This window comes from Coniosporium apollinis (assembly GCF_000281105.1).
Source record: "Coniosporium apollinis CBS 100218 chromosome Unknown supercont1.16, whole genome shotgun sequence".
Taxonomy (NCBI): Eukaryota; Fungi; Ascomycota; class Dothideomycetes; genus Coniosporium; species Coniosporium apollinis.
Genome location: NW_006913278.1, coordinates 184,786 through 205,625, shown reverse-complemented (window position 1 = coordinate 205,625; position 20,840 = coordinate 184,786). Strand labels below are relative to the sequence as shown.

Below are 20,840 nucleotides of genomic sequence, written 5' to 3'. Positions count from 1 at the left end.
TTCAATCAAGATTACGAAGTCTCTGTTTATCATCTTTTATCCCGCTGAGTCGAGTTCATCAAGGATGGACTCGTGGAAATCGCTGGATACGGACATTGTACGCTTGATCGCAGGGAGGGTGGTACTGTATAGGGGGTGACAGCGAGCTTGTACTTCCGTCACAACGGGTCTGTCTGTTCCAAATGGTTCCTACTCCTGTCCATCTCGGACTGGTCTGTTCTGGGGCAAAAGAAGCATTCACAGCCCGTTTGGCATGACACCTGTACCGTTTCGCTGATCCGACAAGCCCGGCATAACAGTCAATCGACGCCATGCCTGTTACAAATGATCAATGCCGGGAAGAGATGACCTCCAATAGAGGACGAAGGTCTTCCTTAAGGGCTAGAATGGATGCAATCGCTATGAGTAATGAAACCGATTTCAATCAGAAGTGTTCTACTGTTTGAAGACATTACGAGAGATCCCAAGTAGAATTTACTGCTCGTTATGACGGTATATGGTTGCTTGTAGCTGATACTGCTTGCAACACAGGCGTCTATCCAAGAAAGTATCTGCGTGGTTCTCTTCAATCTTGCGCCCCAACTCGGGAGTGTAACGACAGTGAGTAATGCCCTGCGCAAGGGGGCACTCTGCATGCAGGGGTGGTGGGACAGCAGCGGACGAATCGAAGCATGGCTTGCTTGTCGCGATAGCTCAGCTCACGGTGTGCTCGCCGTCCCTCTTGCGAATTTCGATTGAGGCAGCTGGCCGACAACTAGATGGATATAAACTCCTGGACATGAAGCAGGGCAGAGACCTGGAAGCGCCTAGCGTCCAGAGAGGCGCCCGAACGTTGCAGCCCCTGACGTGGGCGGCCCCAAATCAGACCGGCCCGGGGGAGCTTGGGGGAGCACAGGGCGAAAACTGCGCCTTGCCAATCGATTGTCGAGTCCCTGCCAGCCCCCCAGCTTTCCGAGAGCTGAGCTCCGAAGCTCTCTCCCCCTTCACTCCTTCAAGCTCCTGTCACCCATATTCACTACCTATCCAATTCACATTCCATACACAATGTCGACGCGCAAGAGAAAGCAGGAAGCTGAGCAGGAGGAGGAGCTTCAGGCTCTCCCCTCTGATGTGAGCGATGAGGAGGACGAGTAAGTCTAATATAAGCTCCTGACGTCATCCATTGTAACCTGCGCGCGTATCGCATACTATGCGCGTTCCTTGTGTTCGCAATTGCGACGATTAGCGATTCTGTTTGAGCTCCTGGAAGCTCAGATGCATCGGTTGCGCGTTGGGCGCGCTGTTACCATCTTGCGTCGCAAGGCTGACACGCGCCGCCTCGGCGAATAGCTACGAGTCAGAGGGCTCCGAAGTCTACGACGACGAAGACGGCGATTCGGAGGAAGAGGCGAAGCCTGCTCCAGGTAGAAATCCAGCTCTGTAACAGTGTCGCGAACCACCCGCTCACTAAGAGCAGCAGCAACGGCTCCAAAGGCCAAGAAGCGCAAGACCGCTCAGCCGGAGGAGGTTTCGGACGAAGAAGAGCCAGAGGTAGACGACGAGGCAGCTACTCCTGACGAGGAGGAGCAGTCTGAGCCGGAGGAGGAGTACGACGAGGACGCTGAGGCCGATACTGCCGAGAAGAGCGGCCCTGCTGCAGCCGCAAAGGCGAGGAAGGGCGGTACGGTGCCGAAGGAGGCTGATTTGAAGGAGGTGGAGAGCGACGATGATGACGAGTAAGCACCTTGGTCAGGGTTGGATAGGGTTGATCTTGGGACGCGTATGGCTGGCTTTTGAGGGAAGGGATGGCTGTAAATTATTTCCGCTGTCTCGATGAAGTCTTTCGTCTGATTACAAACTCCCTGGGCTTTTGATGTGGACGGCCGCAATGCCGCGAATGCAAACGGCGCTTCCCGACAGTTCAGTTACCGTCCGCACGCTCACGCTACTCCCACATTTCACTTTGGTGCCAAGATTCACTCTTCTTTCAACTTATGTTCAGTCATCTTAGCAAAAATTACGCACCTCTGCTCTGGCAACGTCCGGAACTACCTGCCACGCTACGCTACCCAGCAACTGCCACCGCACACAGCTGCCACAATTCTATCGGCACTGTCACGCAATGGAGAGTGCTTGGACGCCCGATCCTCCATCGACTGTCGATATTGACAGAAATGGCGACGTAATGCTCGTCCTCGGTCCGTCCGAATCGCCTAGGGCATCACTGCTCGTCTCGTCCAAGGTTCTCTCAATTGCGTCGCGCGTCTTCGAAGTGATGTTTGGTCCGTACTTCATGGAGGGTCAAGCCATGCGTGAGGAGAAGTACGTCTTGTCTCGCCCCAAACCAATTCCAGCTCCGTTAACAATAGGACGTAGGAACCCCGCAAAACCTCTGCAACTACCGCTTCCTGATGATGACCCGAGTGGTGTGACGATTCTCTGCAACTACCTTCATCATCGACACCTGTCTTTGCCGAAAAGCCCTTCCTTGGATCTAGTCGTAGAGGTCGCTCGGGTGGCTGATAAGTATGATTGTGCTGCAATACTTAGACCTGTTGTCGCTGCTTGGATGAGGCCCTATCTCTTCGAAGCTTCCGCTGAGCCTCAGTTGCGAGATCTGCTGGCGCTCGCGTGTCTTTTCGACGATGCCTGGAGCTTCAAGACCGTCACTGCCCAAATTCTTCTCGCGAACGGTAAAAATTTTGGGTACCTCAGGAATGGGAAATTGAGTCATGCGATCCCAGAATCAGCTTTTGGTAAGCCAGGCAACCTCTTCGTATCGGCACGAATCTTACAGCCATGAGCTAACAATGCTTAAAGCCGCACTGGAATGCGAGAGGGATTCGGCTCGCCAATATTTCGCCAACCGACTCAACTCACCGATACTGTCCTTGCTTGAGAGAACCGAAAGTATAAGGATGCTTAGCGGCCATAATCAAGACTATCGCGTGCCTAGAGCGGATCATCACCAGACCAAGTTCTGCCTGAAAGATGCGCTCACTGTCGCTGGGTATTACCGCGAACTAAATCGGCTGGGGTTGGGTACTTTCAAGTGGTCAATTCCCATCAAGGACCAGCTTGCGAGTCTTGCACAATTCAATTCTGCCGCGGTCAACCTCGACAGTGAGCTCGATGCGAGGTCGAATAGCTGCTTGCCCACTAATCGATGTCCGGCATGTGTCATTGATTTCTCCCACGAGGTTAACGGCATCATCTCCGCAGTGCTTTCGCGCTGCACTGGACTCTGCATAGACTGCACTCTCAAGATCCCAGCAACTCCAAACAATTGTCGTATGCATCATACGGAACCCTTGCTGTTTCAGGTCCGGGCTAATGATGTTCTATCGTTTGCTCATTGGACGGAGGAAGACATCCAAAGGCTGCACCGGTAATGACTCGATAACAAGAATTCGCGGTGTTGGATGATGACAGACGATGGTTTGGGCGGTATTGCTGCGAGAGGTTTGGTTGGTAATGCGTGCTCACACGCATGGGCGGCTTATGAGCCTTTAATTGGAATGGTGGCTATCACTGCAATGGCGTTGCCCAGGTTTCTCAATGTAACATAGTCTCGAGAAGGTTGAGAGCAGCGCCTAAGACTTCCTAAAGACATCTCATTCCTTCCCCGTAGGCTCGACGTCTGATACTCTGCGTCGCCATACGCGGCCGAGCGTTGAGTGGTCCAACTCATGCAAAAACTGCTCAATAAGCGCTTCCAGTTGGATACAACGGATCATCCGGTGTCAAGCGAAGACTTGAAATTGGACATGCAGTCTATAGATTCGCGCTTCTACACTCAATCGAATTCAGGATGTCTTCGACACCGACTCACAAATATCGCGTTACATTGGGGCACTCAATTACAAGACTGGAGGCAACTATATACAGCTCACCGTCACATAGCGTCCACTGTCCAGCTTTGAAGTCCTCGTATATGAAACACCCCCACCGGACCGGGAAGCTCTCCTGAGTTATAAAGAAACTGTTAACATGGCAACCCATTGAACATCTCATGGCAGTATGGCCGGAAAGTCCAGGCGATTGCAAGATCATGAGTAGTGATACATGAAGCGACCTGCGGAGGCAAAGACGAGCATGAGGGCAGAAGGATGGCATTTGTTAGATACGAACATCTCCCTCCTCGCCATTACGGAAAGTTAACCGATCTGGGACTATAACTTTTACCTGATGCGCATCGGAAGATGGATAGATTCGCTGTTGCAGTGCAGCGCAACGTAATACGGATAGTATCTAAAGAAGAACTCAGCCGGACTCGAACAGCGCACTTCGGGATATGCCGGACTAGCGAGGGGGAGTTCTGGTACCGAAAACCGCAGCTCCACCACCTCAACCCACTCTGACTCTTCAGCACCGAGCGTTCGCCTATTCCTCGAACACCCGCCTTGCGCATTTCACTTCGCACCGCTATTGTTGCTATTGATGCGACATTGGACGATGAAGAGATATGAGCTATTATAGTCCTTTCCTACTTGCTGCTGTCGTTTCTGGGCTGCTCGGCTTCCTCTGGCCTTCACCTACACTTGACCACCTCCCTTTCAACCTTCCCTTCCAGTCCAAACAAAATCGCTGTTACAGTCTTCCAACATGTCTACCGTTCGGCCTCGAGCCCCCATCAGAGACCGCCAGCCCGCTCAAAAGGAACCCACCAAGTCCCAGAAGCCGTCTTCCACTGCAACATCTTCCGCTCCAGCCGCCAACTCCAGCAAACGAAGAAAACAATGTTGTGCCAATCCAGATCCGGTCGAGGAAGACGGCCAGTTGGTGTGCGGGAACTGCGCCAAGCTATTGGAAGAGTCCAATGTGGTATCAGAGGTGACATTCGGGGAGACATCAGGAGGAGCGGCCGTCGTCCAAGGAGCGCACGTTGGTGAAGGCCAGAGATATGCGAAGACTATGGGAACTGGCCTTCGGGGGCTGGGTGGGGAGAGTAGGGGACAGGGGGAGGCCAATGGTGGGTTCCTGTATCCCGACTTGATCTTTGACTAGGTAACTAATATTGCTTTAGGTCTCAGTGAAATCCGAAGGCTCGCCGCCGTCCTTTCAATCAACGATCCGATCCCTACGCAAGCACATCGCATATACCAGCTCGCCCTGAACGGCAACTTCACGACAGGGCGACGCCCTCGCTCTGTTGCGGCCGTCTGCCTGTACATTGCCTGCAGGAAACAGCCGAGGAACAAGGTCCTGCTTATGGACTTTGCCGAAAAGATACAAGTGAACGTGTATAAGTTGGGCGAGCTGTTCAGAGATCTGCAGAAGTGCCTCTTCATGCAGAATGAGAAGAAGGCAGGAGATGTTCCGATCATTGACGTCGAAGAGCTCATCAAGAAATACGCACGCAAGCTTGAGTTCGGCAACATGGAAAGAGAAGTTGTCAACGACGCTGCAAGAATCCTCAAGCGAATGAACCGCGACTGGATGGTCACCGGGCGGCATCCCGCCGGCCTTTGTGGCGCCTGCATCATCCTGGCAGCTGGCATGAACAACTTCCGCAGGACAGTCCGAGAGGTGGTGTACACTGTGAAAGTTGCAGACATGACGATCAGAAGCCGCATTGACGAGTTCCAGCGGACGCAGAGTGCGGGGCTGACGGTCAAGCAATTCCAGGAGTATGGAGAGAGGTTGAAAACGAACATTGAACCTCCGGCTGTCTATAAGCGAAGGGAACGTGAGGAGAGGGAGAGAAAGCGCAGACGTGTCCAGGAGTTGGGGGAGGAGCCGGAAGTGGAAACCGAGCCTGATGAGCAGGCTGCGGCTGGCGCTACAGACGCATCTTCAGCGGCACCCCGTGAACCTCGGCGGGATAAGGATGGGTTTGTCATCCCTGAGCTACCTATTGATCCAAGTCTCCTCGCAGCCGCAAACTCCGCCCATTCTGAGCTGGAAGCAAGCGAGCAAACCGAGGCCCCTAGAAAGAAGAGGGGTCGGCCGCCCGGCCCGGCCAACAAGAAGCGCAAGACAGCACCCGAAGTGCCAGAGCTCACCGAAGAAGATCTCCTTGCCGAAGCCGAGCTTGAGACGGAGATGAACCAGATCATCACGAGTGAGGATGCCGTAAACAACATGGAAGAGGCCAAGCTGTCAAAGTACAGAGAACAGTCTGCGGCACTTGCCAACCAGTTGCGCACAGATGCCGCTAACATGGAGGAGACTATCAAGACCGACGAGTTCGACGACGATCCGGAGATAGCAAACTGCATACTCAGCGAGGCGGAGAAGGAAATCAAAGAGCGCATCTGGGTGACGCACAACGAGGACTGGCTCCGGGCCCAGCAACGAAAAAATCTTAAAAAGCGCCTAGACGAGGCGAGTGGCAAGGACAAGAAGGCAAAGGATAAGAAGCCCAGAGAATTCCACCCCGCCGGTGACCCCAACATCGTCGCGGGCGAGACTCCTCCTGAGAGTCCGGCTGAGGCTACAGAGCGCATGCTGAAGAAGCGCGGTGCGAGGGGCTACAGCAGATTCATCAACTACGAACGCCTCAAAGAGATGGATACGACGACCAAAGAACCGGGCAAATCGCCGCAGACCTCAACTCAGGACAGCAGAGCAGCATCGCAGAGCCCGGCACCGAGCGTTGCGTCAGTTGCCATTTCTGTATCCAGTCGAGCGAGCAGCCGTCGACCCAGCTTAGCAGGCTGGCAACGAACCAGCATGAGTCCAGCCCCGTCACAGGGGTCATCTGCGGCGGGTGGCACACCGCGTCAGAGACTGCCCAGGCTAGCCGACTTTGCTTACAAGCGTACACCTCCCGCCTCACAGGCTACACAAGCCCAGCCAGCGCGCGCATCCCCATCTCCATTCGCTGCGCATATCGGTCAGCTTCGCCGTCCTTCGGCTTCTCCAGCGCTGTCTCCAAGACCTCAGGCGCCGGTGTCTCCGCCTGCCACACAAGCGGTCCAGGCTACCCAACCCGCGCAACTTGCTCGGCCACCGAACTCGCAGAACGAGCCGATTGAAATTGAGGAAGATCCCCCGGAAGAAGAAGAGGAGCTCTCTGACGACGAAGAAGAGGTCGACGAAGACGCTGAGATCCATAGGGCTCTGGGGGCTGACGAGAGTATGTGGGGCGTGAGCCAGGGTCAAGACGAAGACGAATTTGGAGCAATCGCACAGAACTATGATGATGAAGGAGGAGAAGAGTATGATTGATTTAGTATTGCCTGCCGCAATATACCCTGCTGCACATCTCTCTATACCGGTCTGGCGTCCTCTTTCTGCACCTCTGTGCAATGGCAAAGGTACAAACTTCGATCACGGCATTCTTTTTTATTTATTTTTGATCCAGACGCCCTCCCTGCATGTCGCTCTGGTCTTCCTTTACACTCGCGTAACTTCGTTATCATGTTTTCCACAGCGACACGCTGGTATGCTGCCCGTATCTTTGGCGTCTGACGTTGGCATCTTGATTGGAGCAACTTCTACTTTGATCCACCATGCATAGCGAGGCGTTTTCAGCATTTGATTGGCGAGCAAAGCCTACTTTCGGAAGAGCGTCTTGGGACGTTGATAAGACATCGCTGCGGCACTCTTTGTCGTGTAATGCCTTCATAATCTACCTGGGCCGCAGTATACTTAGTAACCAAAGTTCTCTGATCAACGTGGACTAGCTGTTACCTCAAACATCCCCGTGCTTACTGGTGTCCATCACAATCTTACTGTGTACCCTTGGGATGGCCGTGGCATGCGGTGGAGAGCTGTTAAATCATGGATGTGTTGCTTGGAAAACCGACATAATCAGTTTTCCGAACCTCACTCGGCCATCACACTTCTGCTTGAGCCGCTTGCTCGTACTATGTACAAGGAGCTCCTCAAGCCCTGCGAAGGCCTGGCGGTGATATCCTTGCATTAATCCACTCTATATCCCACCGACTACTTGTCACAAACGCGTCGTCCTCACCTCACCCCCAGCCCCTTCAACCGCTCATCCACCATCCTCGCCACCATCTTCTCCAACACCGGCATCTCCCCACCTCCCTGCCCCTCAAAATACCCCGCGACGCTCTTCTCAACATACTTCCCCACCATATCAACCTCGACATTCACGTCCTCCCCCTCCTTCTTCCGCCCCATGACGACCTTCTCCTGCGTATACGCTATCAGCATCACCTCCCACCACCCCCCCTCTTCCCCCTTCGCATCCTCCACCTTCGTGACCGTCAAGCTCGCCCCGTCAAGCGTCACATAGCCCTTCTCGACCACGTAGCGTAGCACGCTCTTGTCTCGTGGGGAAAGCCGGAAGGTTAGAGCGTTCCCGTCGGGCGTGATGGAGGCGATGGTTGCGATGGTGTCGACGTGGCCTTGCACGAAGTGGCCGCCCATGCGGGTTGCGGCGGAGACGGCGCGCTCGAGGTTTACGGCGCTCCCCTTCGTGAGGGAGCCTAAGTTGGTGCGGCGGAGGGTTTCGGGCGAGACGCCGACTTTGAAGGAGGAGGTGTCGAATTCGGTGATGGTGAGGCAGGTTCCTGGGGGTGAGGGTTGGAGGTGCGCTTGTGGGGGGTGGAAAAAGGGGAGGCCGTGGGGGGAAGGAGCTTTGGGAACAGGGAGGGACGGGACGTACCGTTGATGCTTATGCTGTCGCCGAGGTGCGCATCCCCGAGTATTTCTTCGGCGTTTGATATTGTCAATGAGGTTCCGCCGCCGCCGCTGGAGGTGTCATCCTGCTTCTCGAGGGCGGATACGGCTTGCTAGAGTTAGCTTAGCTGAGGTCGTTGCTGAGACGCTGGGAAAGAGCACGTACTGCCTATTGTCTCCACGATGCCTGTGAACATGATGAGGGTAGCCTACTAGGTCTAGAGGGCTGATGGGTGAGATGCTTGTTGGTGCGACTTCGCGGACGTCAGGGCGGCGAGCAAGCCTCGGCTTCGCGGGGCATGCCGCGGGGCAGAAGCAGCCGAAACTCGGGAGCTGGAGAGCTTCAAAAGGCGTGATGCCCCGTAAACACCATGAAGCTCCCTCAGAGCAATGGCAACCAGCAGAGTACGGCCGTGGGGCCTCGTGTGTAGGACAGCGCGTACCAATGGCTTCGTTAAGCCGGCGTCGAGTAGTAGGCGGAGATGTCTGGCGACAGCAGCGCCCGGAGCTGCTGATGTCGCAACACTGCCGCTGGCTGGTATCAGGGTGCTGGATATGACAAGAGTGTTGGCTGGTGTATGTGACCGCGCAGATTGAGTTTGGACCGCCTGCTGACACTCTATCCAGCCATACTGCACGCAGATTCTTGGAGACCTTGGGTACGCAACAGGAAGCCCAGTACGGCGCACCGCCTCCTTTGCGGTTGTCTTGGGCGATTCATAAGGGCTGACCATACACCAACTGCAGTGCGGAGATCATCAAGATAGAGCATCCGACCCGAGGTGACGATACGAGGGCATGGGGGCCACCGTACGCCAAATACACCGATAGCAGCAAGAGTGGGCCAGGAGAGAGCGCATACTTCCTTTCCGTATGACCACCGAACACCGGGAATATTAAGCGTGCGCTCACTTTGGTGCGCAGGTCAATCGCAACAAGAAGTCGCTGGGCCTGTCCTTCGCGCATCCCGCAGGTGTCGACATTCTGCACAAGCTGGCCAAAGACTGCGATGTACTCGTCGAGAACTACCTGCCTGGCGCGTTGAAGAAATATGGCATGGACTACGAGACTCTTTCAAAGGTCAATCCGAGCCTGATCTATGCGAGCATCACGGGATACGGACAGACCGGGCCCTACAGCAACCGTGCGGGCTACGATGTGATGGTGGAGGCGTAAGTCCCAATCTCCCAGCGGCGCAAGGCTATCATGCAATGGTGCTCACCTTCTACAGGGAGATGGGCCTCATGCACATCACCGGCTCGCGCGACGGCCCACCAGTTAAAGTCGGTGTTGCAGTCACGGACCTGACGACCGGCCTCTACACCTCTAACGCCATCATGGCGGCACTACTAGGACGCGTAAGAACAGGCAAAGGGCAACAAATCGACGTCGCGCTTAGCGACTGCCAAGTCGCCACTCTCGCCAACATTGCGAGCTCCGCGCTCATCAGCGGCCAGAAAGACTCGGGGCGGTGGGGCACAGCCCATCCGTCTATTGTGCCGTATCGAGCGTTCAAGACGGCGGATGGAGATATCCTGCTTGGAGGCGGCAACGACAGGCTGTATGGGATCATATGCGAGAAGCTCGGGAAGCCGGAGCTGGCAAAAGACGAGCGATTCGTGACGAACGCTGTGCGCGTGAAGAACCGGGATGAGCTGGAGAGGTTACTAGAAGGGGAGACGGTCAAGAAAACGACGAAGGAGTGGTTGGACGAGTTTGAAGGGAGTGGCATGCCGTATGCTGCTATCAATGATATTCAGGGCACGCTGAGCCATGAGCATGGTAGGTCCCGCCGCAATGCACAATGGGATATGGTCTAGTGTTGAGGAGAACTAACTGTGTCTGACAGTGCTGGCGCGAGATATGGTCACGGAGGTGGAGCACCCTGCTTGCGGGCCAATGAAGCTGGTCAATACGCCAGTCAAGTACTCCTTCTCGAAGCCAAGTGTGAGGATGCCGCCGCCAACTCTAGGTCAGCACACGGAGGAGATTTTGAAGGATGTTGTGGGCATGAGCGGGGCAGATATAGAGAGTCTGAAAAGCGAGGGTGTAGTGGCATAGATCGAAAATTTCCAACATCTAAGATCAGCCTCGGAAACTCGACTCTTGTCCAGTGCGTGCTGAGGTGATGTGTATGTACCTTGCTGTTGTGGATCCTCATCCAGCGACGGTGGTGAGACGATCTGGAGCGCGGCGGCACGGCGTTCGGCAGGGCGCATGAATCGCTTTTTGAACGAGATGCGCCGGGTGAGGCTTGAATCTCCACTGCGCCTCCATTGCGCCCAACCTCAATCGTTCGCCGAAGCACCATCGCTTGCTTCGGGGCCCCAATTGAAGGATCCACAGTTCGCTCGAGCAGCTCGGCCTGCAATGGACAACTCCGCCGTTGCCAGTGTGTCTCCGCAACCCGCCGCATCCACCTCCGCACCGCAATCGCAACCTCCCACCAACCCCCCACCGAACGCACTGTCTGACTACCAAAATGCCAATCCCAACACCTCCAATGGCTTCACAAGCGCTGCATCCCCCTTCCCACAGTATTCCGCCTCAACAGCAGAAATTCTAAAGCGCGTCTCCGCCAACGCGCTCGGCACCCAAGGATGGCAAGCCGCGCGAGAACAGGTGCTGAAGGGCATGGTCACAACCGAAAGCATCGCTACGCCGCCACCCGCGCCTACAGCCAGCAAGCGCGGTAGGGGCCGCTCAAGGGGAGGCTCCGCCACGGCGAAGACTAAAGCCGCCGTCGGAGGGAACGGCGCATCGTCTTCAGCAGCTTCCTCCAGTCCAGCGGTCGGACGCGGGCGAGGGGGTGGCCGCGGGCGTGGACGAGGAGGCGGCAGAGGCGGCAAGCGGAAAAAAGCAAACAGTGAGGAAGTCAGCGACGACGCCAACGACTCCGACGTCAGCAACTCCTACACCCCCCTACCGTCCGCGACGCGCTCGGGGCGGGCGGTCAACAAGCCAACGCAGTATGTGCCGACGCTGCCGTCGCCGTCTGCGGACTCGGCGAAGAAGAGGAGGAAGACGAATCGCAAACCCAGCGAGGCGAGTCTGTGTACGGTTTGTTTGAGGGGCACGAGCCCGAATAACAACATGATTGTGTTCTGCGACGCGTGTAATACGCCGTATCACCAGTACTGCCATGATCCACCGATACCGAGGGAAGTGGTGCAGAAGGTGGAGGCGGAGTGGTATTGTGCGGCGTGTGTGAGATCGAGGGAAGCGACTGCTGCAGCCGCTGTGGCACAGACTGTAGGTGGACTGGTAGCGGGAGATAGTTTGACGGCAGACGAGGTATCCATATCTACCGAGCCCATTACATTCGCATCCGTCCTGACGCGACTCCTTGCAGAAACGCGCCTACTTCTCGACTCTCCCTCCGGCAACCCTGATATCTCTCCTAGTGCAAGCAAGCGCGGCACATCCGTCTCTAGCCCTCTTCCCGCCGGACCTAAAATCCCGACTTCCCATGACTTCGGGCGCAGACGAGCTCCCAGACGCGCCCTCCGCACTCCCTCAGGAGCCATCCCAGCCCACAGCTAACCCGATACCCACCCCCGCGCCCTCCAGCGCCGCACCACCACCAACCAACTACACCTCCGTCGCCTCCCTAGCTCCCGGCGTCACCGCGCCCGCATCTACATCAACAACCACACAACCACAGCCCCCTCCGCCTCTCGACCCCGCCCTCAACACCCCCAGCGCCGCTCCCACCACCACAACCAACCCTACCTCAGCTCCCGCTCCCGCCCCAGACCCCTCCGCCGACGCCGAAGCCGACGCCGAATACGAGCAAGAAGCGGACCACTACTCCGACGACCCGCCAGCGCACTACCCCAAGCCGGGCAACGGACTCGCTGCCACCATGCGTCCAGAGGCTGAAGATCTGCACTGGCTTGTCGACGACAACTCGGAGGTGTTTCAGCACTTGTATCGCGAGAACGACGCGCAGGGCGTGTTGCATGGAGGGAGCGATGGCGCAGGAGTGGCTGGAGCCGGGACGTCGGGCTGACGGGGTGGTGGGAGAGAAAAGGGGGCAGGTTGGTTAGATGAGTGAGAAGAAGGGCGCCGAGGAGTCATGCGGGGAGATACCTGGGTATGGCGTTGTGGGACTAACGGAGTTGCATGGCGTTTTACGGTGAGGAGGAACGGTTTTGCTTTACTGGAAAGAGCGTCCGGGGCTAGCAGGAATTGCGATCATCGCTTTGAGGCGCTTACGCGCTGCATTATCTACCACGGCTACGTCTCTGTCATGTCGAAGCAACCATCGCGCTGAATGTCTTTGCGGTGTACTCCGTTCAGGTTATGAGTAGAAGCGGGAGTCTAGAGTGAGCACTATCAGGAGTTATTCGTGGAAGTCATCTTGCTTGCGCTTCTCAGCTCATTCTTATGATGTATTCACCCAAAGCTGCAATCATCCAGTGCGAAACCATAGTGACACAATTCCAGCTTGCGCGTCCACTGTTCGTCGTGACGATAGACCTGTGTGAGAAGGATGGAGTGCAGCGGCCTTATACCTTTCGAAAAGCTATGCATGGTGTTCCGACTGTGGGGCACTGGAGAAAAGGCTATAGAATCTTCCTTGGCTTTTGCTGTAAAAACCTCCATCCAATGGTCTTAAGGTATTGATAAAGACGCAGTACATATTAAAAACTGAATTTACCGTTCGAGAAAGCATGGCCAGGAAATTATGGCTCTGAGGGGGACTGACAGGTTGACATAAATGACTCCGGGCTGCCACCCCAAAACAGGCGTCTACATAGGCCGTCCTCTGTAAACCATGATCCAACCCGTCTTTGCTTTGTCTAGACCTCCCGCAATCAACCAAACACCTCCATCATGAAGAAATACTCAATCTCCCTCCCCTCATTCCTCGCCCTCGCCGTCAGCCGCCTACACCTGTCCGCAAGCTGATACCCAATAACCGGCGCCCCACAAAAGAACACCCCAACCTTCATCTCCCCGTCCTCCGCATCCGTGCCCTCCCTCCTCGCCGTCAACAACTTGACCATGTCTTCGTAATGCTCATCCATGATGCGCCCCAGATCCGGCCGCCCAAAGTGCGTCGGGTTGATCAGCCCCGTGAGCGGCGACTCCGGGTGCGATTCCGTGCGGTGCAGCTCGAGCAGCCAGCGGTAGACGTGCGTGGAGATCTGCGTGCGTTTTTGCGTCACGTGGGTTTGGATCCGGATGTCGAGATGCGGGTTCGGGTCTTGGCTGTGCGAGGCAATGGAGCGGGAGACGGTGTTCAGGAGGTCGGAGAACCACAGGAGGGCGTTGCGCTCGGGGACGATCCAGTGGAAGTCCACGCGGCGGTAGTCGCCGTGGGGGCGGACGGGTGGGGCCGCGGGGCTGTCGGAGGAATGACGCTTTTCTGAGACTTCGACGTCGGATGAGACGGAATGTCCGCCGTGTTTTCGATGCAGCTCCTTGTCGCGTGCTTGGAGGTCGGCGAGGATCCCGGAGAAGGGCGTCACGCCGATGCCGGCGCCGACGATGATGCTTTGGTCGAAGTCATAGAAGCGTTGCGCGGGTGCGCCGAAGGGACCGTCGATGCCGACCTTGATGGGAATGGATTCGCCTTCTTTGCCCAGTTCTGCGAGTTTACTCGTCCAGTCGCCGTCGATTTTGATGTGGACCTGCATCTGGTTCCCGATACAGGTTGAGATGGTGAAGGGATGCCATTGGAAGTACGAGATCTTGGGGACTTGAAGGAAGATGTACTGGCCGGCCTTGTATGGCCAGATACGGCGTTCTGGGATCGTGGCAGTGATACGAAGCGTCGCCTGGTCAAGCACATCAAGCTTTGCTGGGATCTTGTAGAAGCCGAGCACGGTCCGAGTTGTGCGCTCACAGATCACGAGCAAAGTAGGGAAAGCAAGAAAGTACCTGCGATGGCAATTAGCGCGTTCGTGCTCTTGCTATTCAAGATAGGAGTGAGGAAATACCCAAACATGGGCCACTGAAACAAACCGGCCGTTCCGTGCGCGCAAAGCAACCCAATGATCGGAAACATGAGCAAATGACCAAGCTGGAAGAGCTCATAGCTTTTCTTCCGCACATATGGCATGCTTAGACCTGCAAGAGTCCAGAACAGGCCAAATGCTACAAGGCCAGTCCATCCTGGAAGCGATTCAACGTAGCGCCTGTACGGCCGAGGAACGGCATCAGGTCCCAGAGCAGCCGCGACATCGTCCTGCTGTGCTGGCCTGCTGCCGTACAAAAATGATCCCGTCAGATGGCCGATGGCATGGAGCGTGGCGAACCCCAAGGCGACGATGGATATTTTGACGTGGAAAGCCTGCGAGAGGTCGAAGTTAACCAAGCGGGATATGAGGCGCGACCTCCTAAGCCATGTCGAGAACCACCTGGACATGGAGAGGATGAGGAAGAAGAAGGTTGGGTACAGCACGCCTGCGGAGGTCTTTGCTACCACAACGCCCCAACCGAATGCTGGGCGGAAGAGCGGATGGGTAAGATACTTGACGAGCTGCCAGATACCAAAGGCGAGCTGCATAGCCACAACGAGTGCCAGAAACATCCACTCGGGCCCGTGAACTGCCCAGTAGGAGCGGAAGCGGCGGTGCAGGGGCATTGATCGCATGTATTCTTTCTGGTCCTGCTCTTGCTTCTTCTCCTGCTCCAGGGAGGGAATATCCCATGTTTTCACCGTCCTTGCGAATTCGGGTCTCGGTATCCGGCTCTTGTCTGTGCCAATGATGCTGCGCAGGAATTGATGGCGCTGCTCGTCTTCTTTGCCCTCATAGTGCAGGTGATGCGGCTTTGGTGTCGGTGCGATCTCTCTGTGAACTTCGTCCAGCTTGTTCTCGACTTCGGCGTAGTCGATGACTCCATCCTTGTTCTTATCGAGGTCATCCAGGAACGCCTCGACCTCTTTGTCAGTGAGATGCTTTATATCTGTCATGGCTCCGGATATCCAAGGGGGTCCCTTTGAAGTGCGCTGTTGCACGAGCAATTGGAAGTTACCTGTCGCGCGTATTGTTCCACCCAACACTGGGCTCTCGCAGCTTTTACATCACAATCACTTCAAATGCAGCTTGCGTGATCTACGTTAGATCTTATTAAATCACCAGGATGCTGCTTCCGCGTGCGTCCGCCAAGTGGCTGGGCGTCATGCCGATACCTGACTGCACTCGAGGCCAATGAAAACGGAACGAGACTGCTCTTTGCAAGAGCCCGTTGAGACCTCTCGAACGTTAGAGGACCTTGGCAATGGCGCGAGCAACCGCTTTGACACCGGAAGGAGGCTCTCTGGTGGTTTCGCATGAGTGATGGTGTCACATCTCCGCTTACGCGTTCCCGCCCCAGCCAAGCGGAGCGGAAGTCTTGGCTGCATTCAGCTGCGTTCAACAGATGGTTGGGTCAGGGGGGCTATGTGCCTTTGTTCGTGACAGTACGGAGTACTGGTGGCTGTGAAGGAATATAGTCTACCACTGAGATTTAGAATTACTTGATTATAAGGAGTTTTACTACGCGTGCCCCATGCCTCAATCGAAGGCAGTTGCGAATTCTCTCGCGACTCTCAGTACGATGGTCCTCAGTCACTTCGCTCAAACGTGTAGCCGTCACGGATCCTCTTTAAAGGGAGTGGCAAATCGTGCTTGCCAGTCAGCGGCATTAACCCCGTTTCATGTAACTCCGCCGCTATCAATGCCGCGCCAAAGACGTCCCCCAAATCTACTAGCACATCCTGTACTCCCCCTGCCCGTACGCCTGCCGATGAGGATCCTGAGTCTCGAGCTGGTAGCTGATCTTGATATCGAGATCGCGTTTATTCTTCTGGTTCGGCCTGCTATCCAGCTCGCCCACTATGCGCTCTCCCGCCTCCACCGTCAGAACATCCTGCAGGTAGAACACCGTCTGCTTCCAGTGGGTGTACTTGGTGTGCGGACCCGTAGAGAACCGTATCGGCTTGTGGCAGGCAGTGAAGTCGATGTCGAACCATGCGATTATAGCGTGCACGAAGTCGTTGCGTCGGGCGGTGAGGGAGAAGGGTACGGTGAAGGCGAGGTCTTGGGGGTTGACGGTGTAGAGGTCGATGGTGAAGACTGCGGTCGGATCGGTCACAACGGCTTTCATGTCGACGGTATCGACTAGGGGCTCGGTCATGGCGGTGTATTTCAGGGGGGTGTAGTCGAAGCCCCAGACGTTGTCCCAAACTGTCAGTGTTAGCCTCCCGTCAACATCACAGCAAGAAGTGTCGCACAGCCAATCTTTTCCTCCTTGTAGTCGCCATCTTCGATACCAGCCATGAAGATGGTCGCCTTGTCCGGGAAGATCAGGCCGTCTTTCGTCAGGTATTTGTCCCGGGCGTAGAGCACGGTGTCCAACATGCTCTCGTACAGCAGGAAGTAGCCCATCCATTCCGATATTATGATGTCGACTTTCGGAAACGGTAGTTCAACCTCCTCCATCTTCCCTTGTAGCAGCGTGATCTTGTCAGACATGCCATTGATAGCCACGATTTCCCGCGCCTTCTCGATTATGGTGGACATGTCGACGCCGATGACATGCTTTGCACCGGCCTTCACAGCGAACCTGCAGGTTCACCTTGTCAGATCTGCATCCCGTGCAAGGCGTAGTGTGAGCGGTAGAGGGTCGTGGTGTCTGGGAGGGGCTCCAAACATGCTGAGGATGGATGTACCGCATCCTACGTCCAGTACAATCTTGTCCTTGAAGAGATGCTTGTTCTGGTATATCGCGTCTCGGTATGACTTCGTCCGGACCTCATCTTTCTGTTCAAGGACACTTGGATCAGTAAACAGGGCTGAAGATCCAGAATATTGCCTACACACCAACATTTCCTCATGGATGCCTTGCCGGTCAATTATTAGCAGTGAGCTCGGTAGACACCAGCACATCACGAACCGTGATGATTGTAGCTATGCGCGCATTAGCCTTATTGTTCGAAGATAGAGCTGTGCATGCTCACGCACCTGTTGAAGTAGTGGGCTTCCGAATGCGCCATTCCCGCAAGAGCATCCTCCGCCTTGAGCGAAGGTTGATTGGAGACAACGTTCGTCATCTTGAGTAGTGCTTGAGGAGGAGTCAAGATATGGATATAGCGTTGCGCAATATTTATATTCTCGCGGGCATGGAGGTGGCTCCGACAGCTTTTTGTGTCAGAAATGTTCTGCGGTTTGACAGACGGGCGCACGGCCCTCCACAGCACAGGGTCTTCGACGTCCGCCAGCGTTTCTTCTGTCGACGCGGCAGGTGCAGCTCGCGGATAGAAACAAGTCGCCGTGATGAGCGGTGCAAATACAAAAGCGTATGTGTATGGATGCGTACTGTACAGTTCACTGCTCGTTCACGCTAAAGGGTCAAACTTCCAACTGTGTAACGATCCTCTGACTGCAAACGATGCTCAAAGCACACTATCCTCCCGAAATGCTATGCTGTGACCAACTTTTGAACCAGGGAGTAGGGTATCTATCATCAGTGCAATGGTCGTAACTTCGTTAAAGCCCTCAAATGGTCCCGTGGTTGCAACCAAAACGTAGCGGCCGTCAAAGATATTACAGGATCACCTGATCCTGATTGCTTGGAAAGTCTCCATGAAGCAATCGCAATCTGTATCACGCGTCAGCTCCAGTCAAGGAATATTTCCGTATGATAGCCGTACCATGGCGGGTCAAAAATCTGAGTTCGAATCTTCCGCCCAAGCCGCGCGGTGGCTTGTAGCCGTTCGTGAAAACGTAGGGGTGAAGATCCATAAACTCAATCACTTTCGAACCCAAGCGCGTCATCCAGGTCCTTGAGCCGATATACTGCGTAACGAAAGCTGTCCAGACTGTTGATCTATTAGCATCGCAGGCCACCTTTGCGAAATGATTCTGAATTGGATGGCTTACTCGGTGTGGTCTTCATAGGCCCGCGGTGGGCGGTCGCCTCAAGTCTAACACATCCAGAGTCCCTATCCCTCCAAATCCTGAAGGCGTGCTGGTAGCCGTCGTCTTCAGTGACGCCGCCGAACTCCTCTTTTTCGCCCGGAAACCAGTCATTCAGGCCCTGGTGTGGCGGTGTCCAATCCTGCCGCTTCATCGCTACGAAAGTCAAGTAGAAAAGGACCATTCTTTCGAATGTAGGAAATCGAAGGTTCGCCCATAATTCCAACTCGCCGTCTTCGCGGCTGATGCGACACAGCTGCAGGCAGCACTCCGCTCGTCTGGCGCACAGAGCGGTCAAGGGCATACAACAGTGCACGACACGGGCTCTTTCTCTGGTTACGTACAGGACCCTTGCTCGGTGATCAGAAGGGCGCCAATATATTGCAACGTTCGTTTCTCCGCCATCAAAAGAATCATCGAAGACCTTGACGAATCCACCGGTGCGTAATTCTTCATATGCAGCTGGCTCGTGTCTTCCAAGACATTTGTTGGCCTGACCGGCCGTGTTTCGGAATCTGGTGGCGCCGTGACGCCCATCAAAGATCTTGCGAGCCCAATGCCGCGGCCGGTGATTATCATTGTTGTTGTTGGAAGATTGAGTCGAGATGGTGGGCATCGACGAATAGGTCTCCGCTGAATCGGTTGATATTGATAGCGACGGTGGTATACCTGGCGGTCGAGGCACCTGCGGAGGTACGTACGGCGCTTGCGCAGGGAAATAAGAAGAACTCCAGCCTCCTGGCAATGGCGGATGAAGTGGCGTTGGAGGATTAACATGTCGGTAGGTTTGATAGATCAGCGGACTTGTAGGTGTCCTAGGTTCCGGGGGGGCTATGGATAGCTGATTGAATGGGATTTCCAACTCTTGACTTTCCTGTCGTCCTAGGAGCCAATTGATCCGGTTCCGGAGGTAATTCATGTCTTCCTCTGGCACAATTCCTCTCAGAGCATAAATAATGCCCCTTATAAAGGAGTGATACCTTTCCAGCCGAGGGCGCAACGAGAGACCCTCATCAATCTCGAACTCTCTGCAAAGATCGTCCCATAGCTCTGGGTACAGGGGAATCCCCGCATACGCCGTCCTGTATCTGCGTTGTGCCGAACGGCCGAACATGCCTTTGACAGCACTCAGGGTCAAGTCGAGGCTTCTCATCACCAGATCTAGATCGCGTTCAATGGTTCCTAGTAGTCTTCTATATCGGGCAAGGTCCAGGTCCAGTTCTCTGTGCAGCGCACGCAATGCTCCTGCTATATCCAGCAAGATAGTTATACTTCCGGATATCTCGGCCTCAGCGTCCGGTATCTCGTTCCTGAAGACTTCCAGACCTGCTGCAACGTCGGTGACGGCCTCGGCCTGCTCCGCTAGTGACCAGTCCATGGCGCCGGTTCCTGCTCCGAATGATCAAGGCGCGCGTAATGAATGCATGCTCGAAACACCGTCGCTCAGGCGCGGAATGAGAGGCGCGCGCCTGTCCGTTGTGACAGCTAATAATCCCGTGTCGCAGCTGAGAGGGCCCTTGGAGTTGAGGCTCCCATCATGCGTGATTGACGTGGTCGCGCGTTGCCGGAGAAGCCAATGGAAGAAGTCCAATGGCTGCAATGTCCTCTTAGCGTCACGAATTAGGATAAATCGTGCATGAAGCTTCGACACAAGCACCGTCTAGCGCAGTAGTTGTGCGGGCGGGCAATGCTTCTGTTCCGTTCATGTCTTCATTGCGGTGGTCTCGTGAAGCGCAATCGAGTCCTGAATCCCGAAAACGTGCCGCCGAACGCTTTCTACGCAAGCCCACATCAGTTTCGTCCGTCGGCTTCAAAGTTTAGCTGGCCTGGATAGCGATGCCCAGTAGCTGTGCTGAGGAAATTCCATCTCTTCTTGCATTGAAGGGCATCGGAACCGCTCACTGCGCCGACCTCGGCATCGCCGTTTCTTCGTCCGAGGGTCCTCTTCCTGAAGCCACTCCTTTTCAATTTATCCTCAGTCGATACACGGTCAAAATATGCGTCATTCGAGTTGACATAAGGCGGCAACGCAACAGCAGCGCTGAGGTTGATATGAGGTATTTCGGACACGTGTACTGACTGGAGACCTCATGGGAGGACTCGGCTACCGGAATTTTTATCACAGCCACCATGAGCACCATCTTTGCGGGAGAGACATTTGTAGGTAGGCAAGCGTCTTCGAAGCTGTTTCCTATGCAGATGGAGGTGGGACGTTCGCACAACAGAGGAGGTTGCTCCGCCTTGTGCTCCGCCTCACTTTACGCGCCCAGCCACGCAACCACGCACTCGCGTAACCCCGTGTGTGTCAGAACCGAGCATCTTTTCACGCGAATCGTAAGTAAAGGCTGCCTGACA

At 55.3% G+C, this 20,840-nt stretch overlaps 9 protein-coding genes across 9 annotated transcripts; 5 read left to right on the top strand and 4 right to left on the bottom strand.

Annotated features, from left to right (window-relative positions):
* Positions 1 to 1,044: 1,044 nt before the first annotated feature.
* Positions 1,045 to 1,719, top strand: W97_03831 (uncharacterized protein; the record flags this gene model as incomplete). The annotated part of the gene is made up of 3 exons (XM_007781725.1): positions 1,045 to 1,130; positions 1,330 to 1,403; positions 1,460 to 1,719. 3 exons carry the CDS (start codon positions 1,045 to 1,047, stop codon positions 1,717 to 1,719), a joined length of 420 nt encoding a protein of 139 aa, XP_007779915.1.
* A 382-nt stretch (positions 1,720 to 2,101) lies between these two features.
* Positions 2,102 to 3,371, top strand: W97_03830 (uncharacterized protein; the record flags this gene model as incomplete). Its single annotated transcript, XM_007781724.1, has 3 exons — positions 2,102 to 2,301; positions 2,356 to 2,735; positions 2,800 to 3,371. 3 exons carry the CDS (start codon positions 2,102 to 2,104, stop codon positions 3,369 to 3,371), a joined length of 1,152 nt encoding a protein of 383 aa, XP_007779914.1.
* Positions 3,372 to 4,584: 1,213 nt separating this feature from the next.
* W97_03829 (uncharacterized protein) lies at positions 4,585 to 7,152 on the top strand (the record flags this gene model as incomplete). Its single annotated transcript, XM_007781723.1, has 2 exons — positions 4,585 to 4,951; positions 5,006 to 7,152. 2 exons carry the CDS (start codon positions 4,585 to 4,587, stop codon positions 7,150 to 7,152), a joined length of 2,514 nt encoding a protein of 837 aa, XP_007779913.1.
* A 744-nt stretch (positions 7,153 to 7,896) lies between these two features.
* Positions 7,897 to 8,771, bottom strand: W97_03828 (riboflavin synthase, alpha subunit; the record flags this gene model as incomplete). Its single annotated transcript, XM_007781722.1, has 3 exons — positions 7,897 to 8,465; positions 8,561 to 8,683; positions 8,741 to 8,771. The coding sequence occupies 3 exons, from the start codon at positions 8,769 to 8,771 to the stop codon at positions 7,897 to 7,899; spliced, it is 723 nt and encodes a 240-aa protein (XP_007779912.1).
* A 193-nt stretch (positions 8,772 to 8,964) lies between these two features.
* W97_03827 (uncharacterized protein) lies at positions 8,965 to 10,635 on the top strand (the record flags this gene model as incomplete). The annotated part of the gene is made up of 6 exons (XM_007781721.1): positions 8,965 to 9,150; positions 9,202 to 9,233; positions 9,322 to 9,445; positions 9,499 to 9,746; positions 9,806 to 10,356; positions 10,424 to 10,635. 6 exons carry the CDS (start codon positions 8,965 to 8,967, stop codon positions 10,633 to 10,635), a joined length of 1,353 nt encoding a protein of 450 aa, XP_007779911.1.
* Positions 10,636 to 10,944: 309 nt separating this feature from the next.
* W97_03826 (uncharacterized protein) lies at positions 10,945 to 12,586 on the top strand (the record flags this gene model as incomplete). The annotated part of the gene is made up of 2 exons (XM_007781720.1): positions 10,945 to 11,868; positions 11,927 to 12,586. The coding sequence occupies 2 exons, from the start codon at positions 10,945 to 10,947 to the stop codon at positions 12,584 to 12,586; spliced, it is 1,584 nt and encodes a 527-aa protein (XP_007779910.1).
* An 808-nt stretch (positions 12,587 to 13,394) lies between these two features.
* W97_03825 (uncharacterized protein) lies at positions 13,395 to 15,499 on the bottom strand (the record flags this gene model as incomplete). Its single annotated transcript, XM_007781719.1, has 2 exons — positions 13,395 to 14,463; positions 14,523 to 15,499. 2 exons carry the CDS (start codon positions 15,497 to 15,499, stop codon positions 13,395 to 13,397), a joined length of 2,046 nt encoding a protein of 681 aa, XP_007779909.1.
* Positions 15,500 to 16,275: 776 nt separating this feature from the next.
* Positions 16,276 to 17,620, bottom strand: W97_03824 (protein arginine N-methyltransferase; the record flags this gene model as incomplete). The annotated part of the gene is made up of 6 exons (XM_007781718.1): positions 16,276 to 16,754; positions 16,802 to 17,133; positions 17,221 to 17,330; positions 17,391 to 17,410; positions 17,464 to 17,477; positions 17,532 to 17,620. 6 exons carry the CDS (start codon positions 17,618 to 17,620, stop codon positions 16,276 to 16,278), a joined length of 1,044 nt encoding a protein of 347 aa, XP_007779908.1.
* A 501-nt stretch (positions 17,621 to 18,121) lies between these two features.
* On the bottom strand, positions 18,122 to 19,863 carry W97_03823 (uncharacterized protein; the record flags this gene model as incomplete). The annotated part of the gene is made up of 3 exons (XM_007781717.1): positions 18,122 to 18,168; positions 18,221 to 18,388; positions 18,450 to 19,863. The coding sequence occupies 3 exons, from the start codon at positions 19,861 to 19,863 to the stop codon at positions 18,122 to 18,124; spliced, it is 1,629 nt and encodes a 542-aa protein (XP_007779907.1).
* Positions 19,864 to 20,840: the final 977 nt, after the last annotated feature.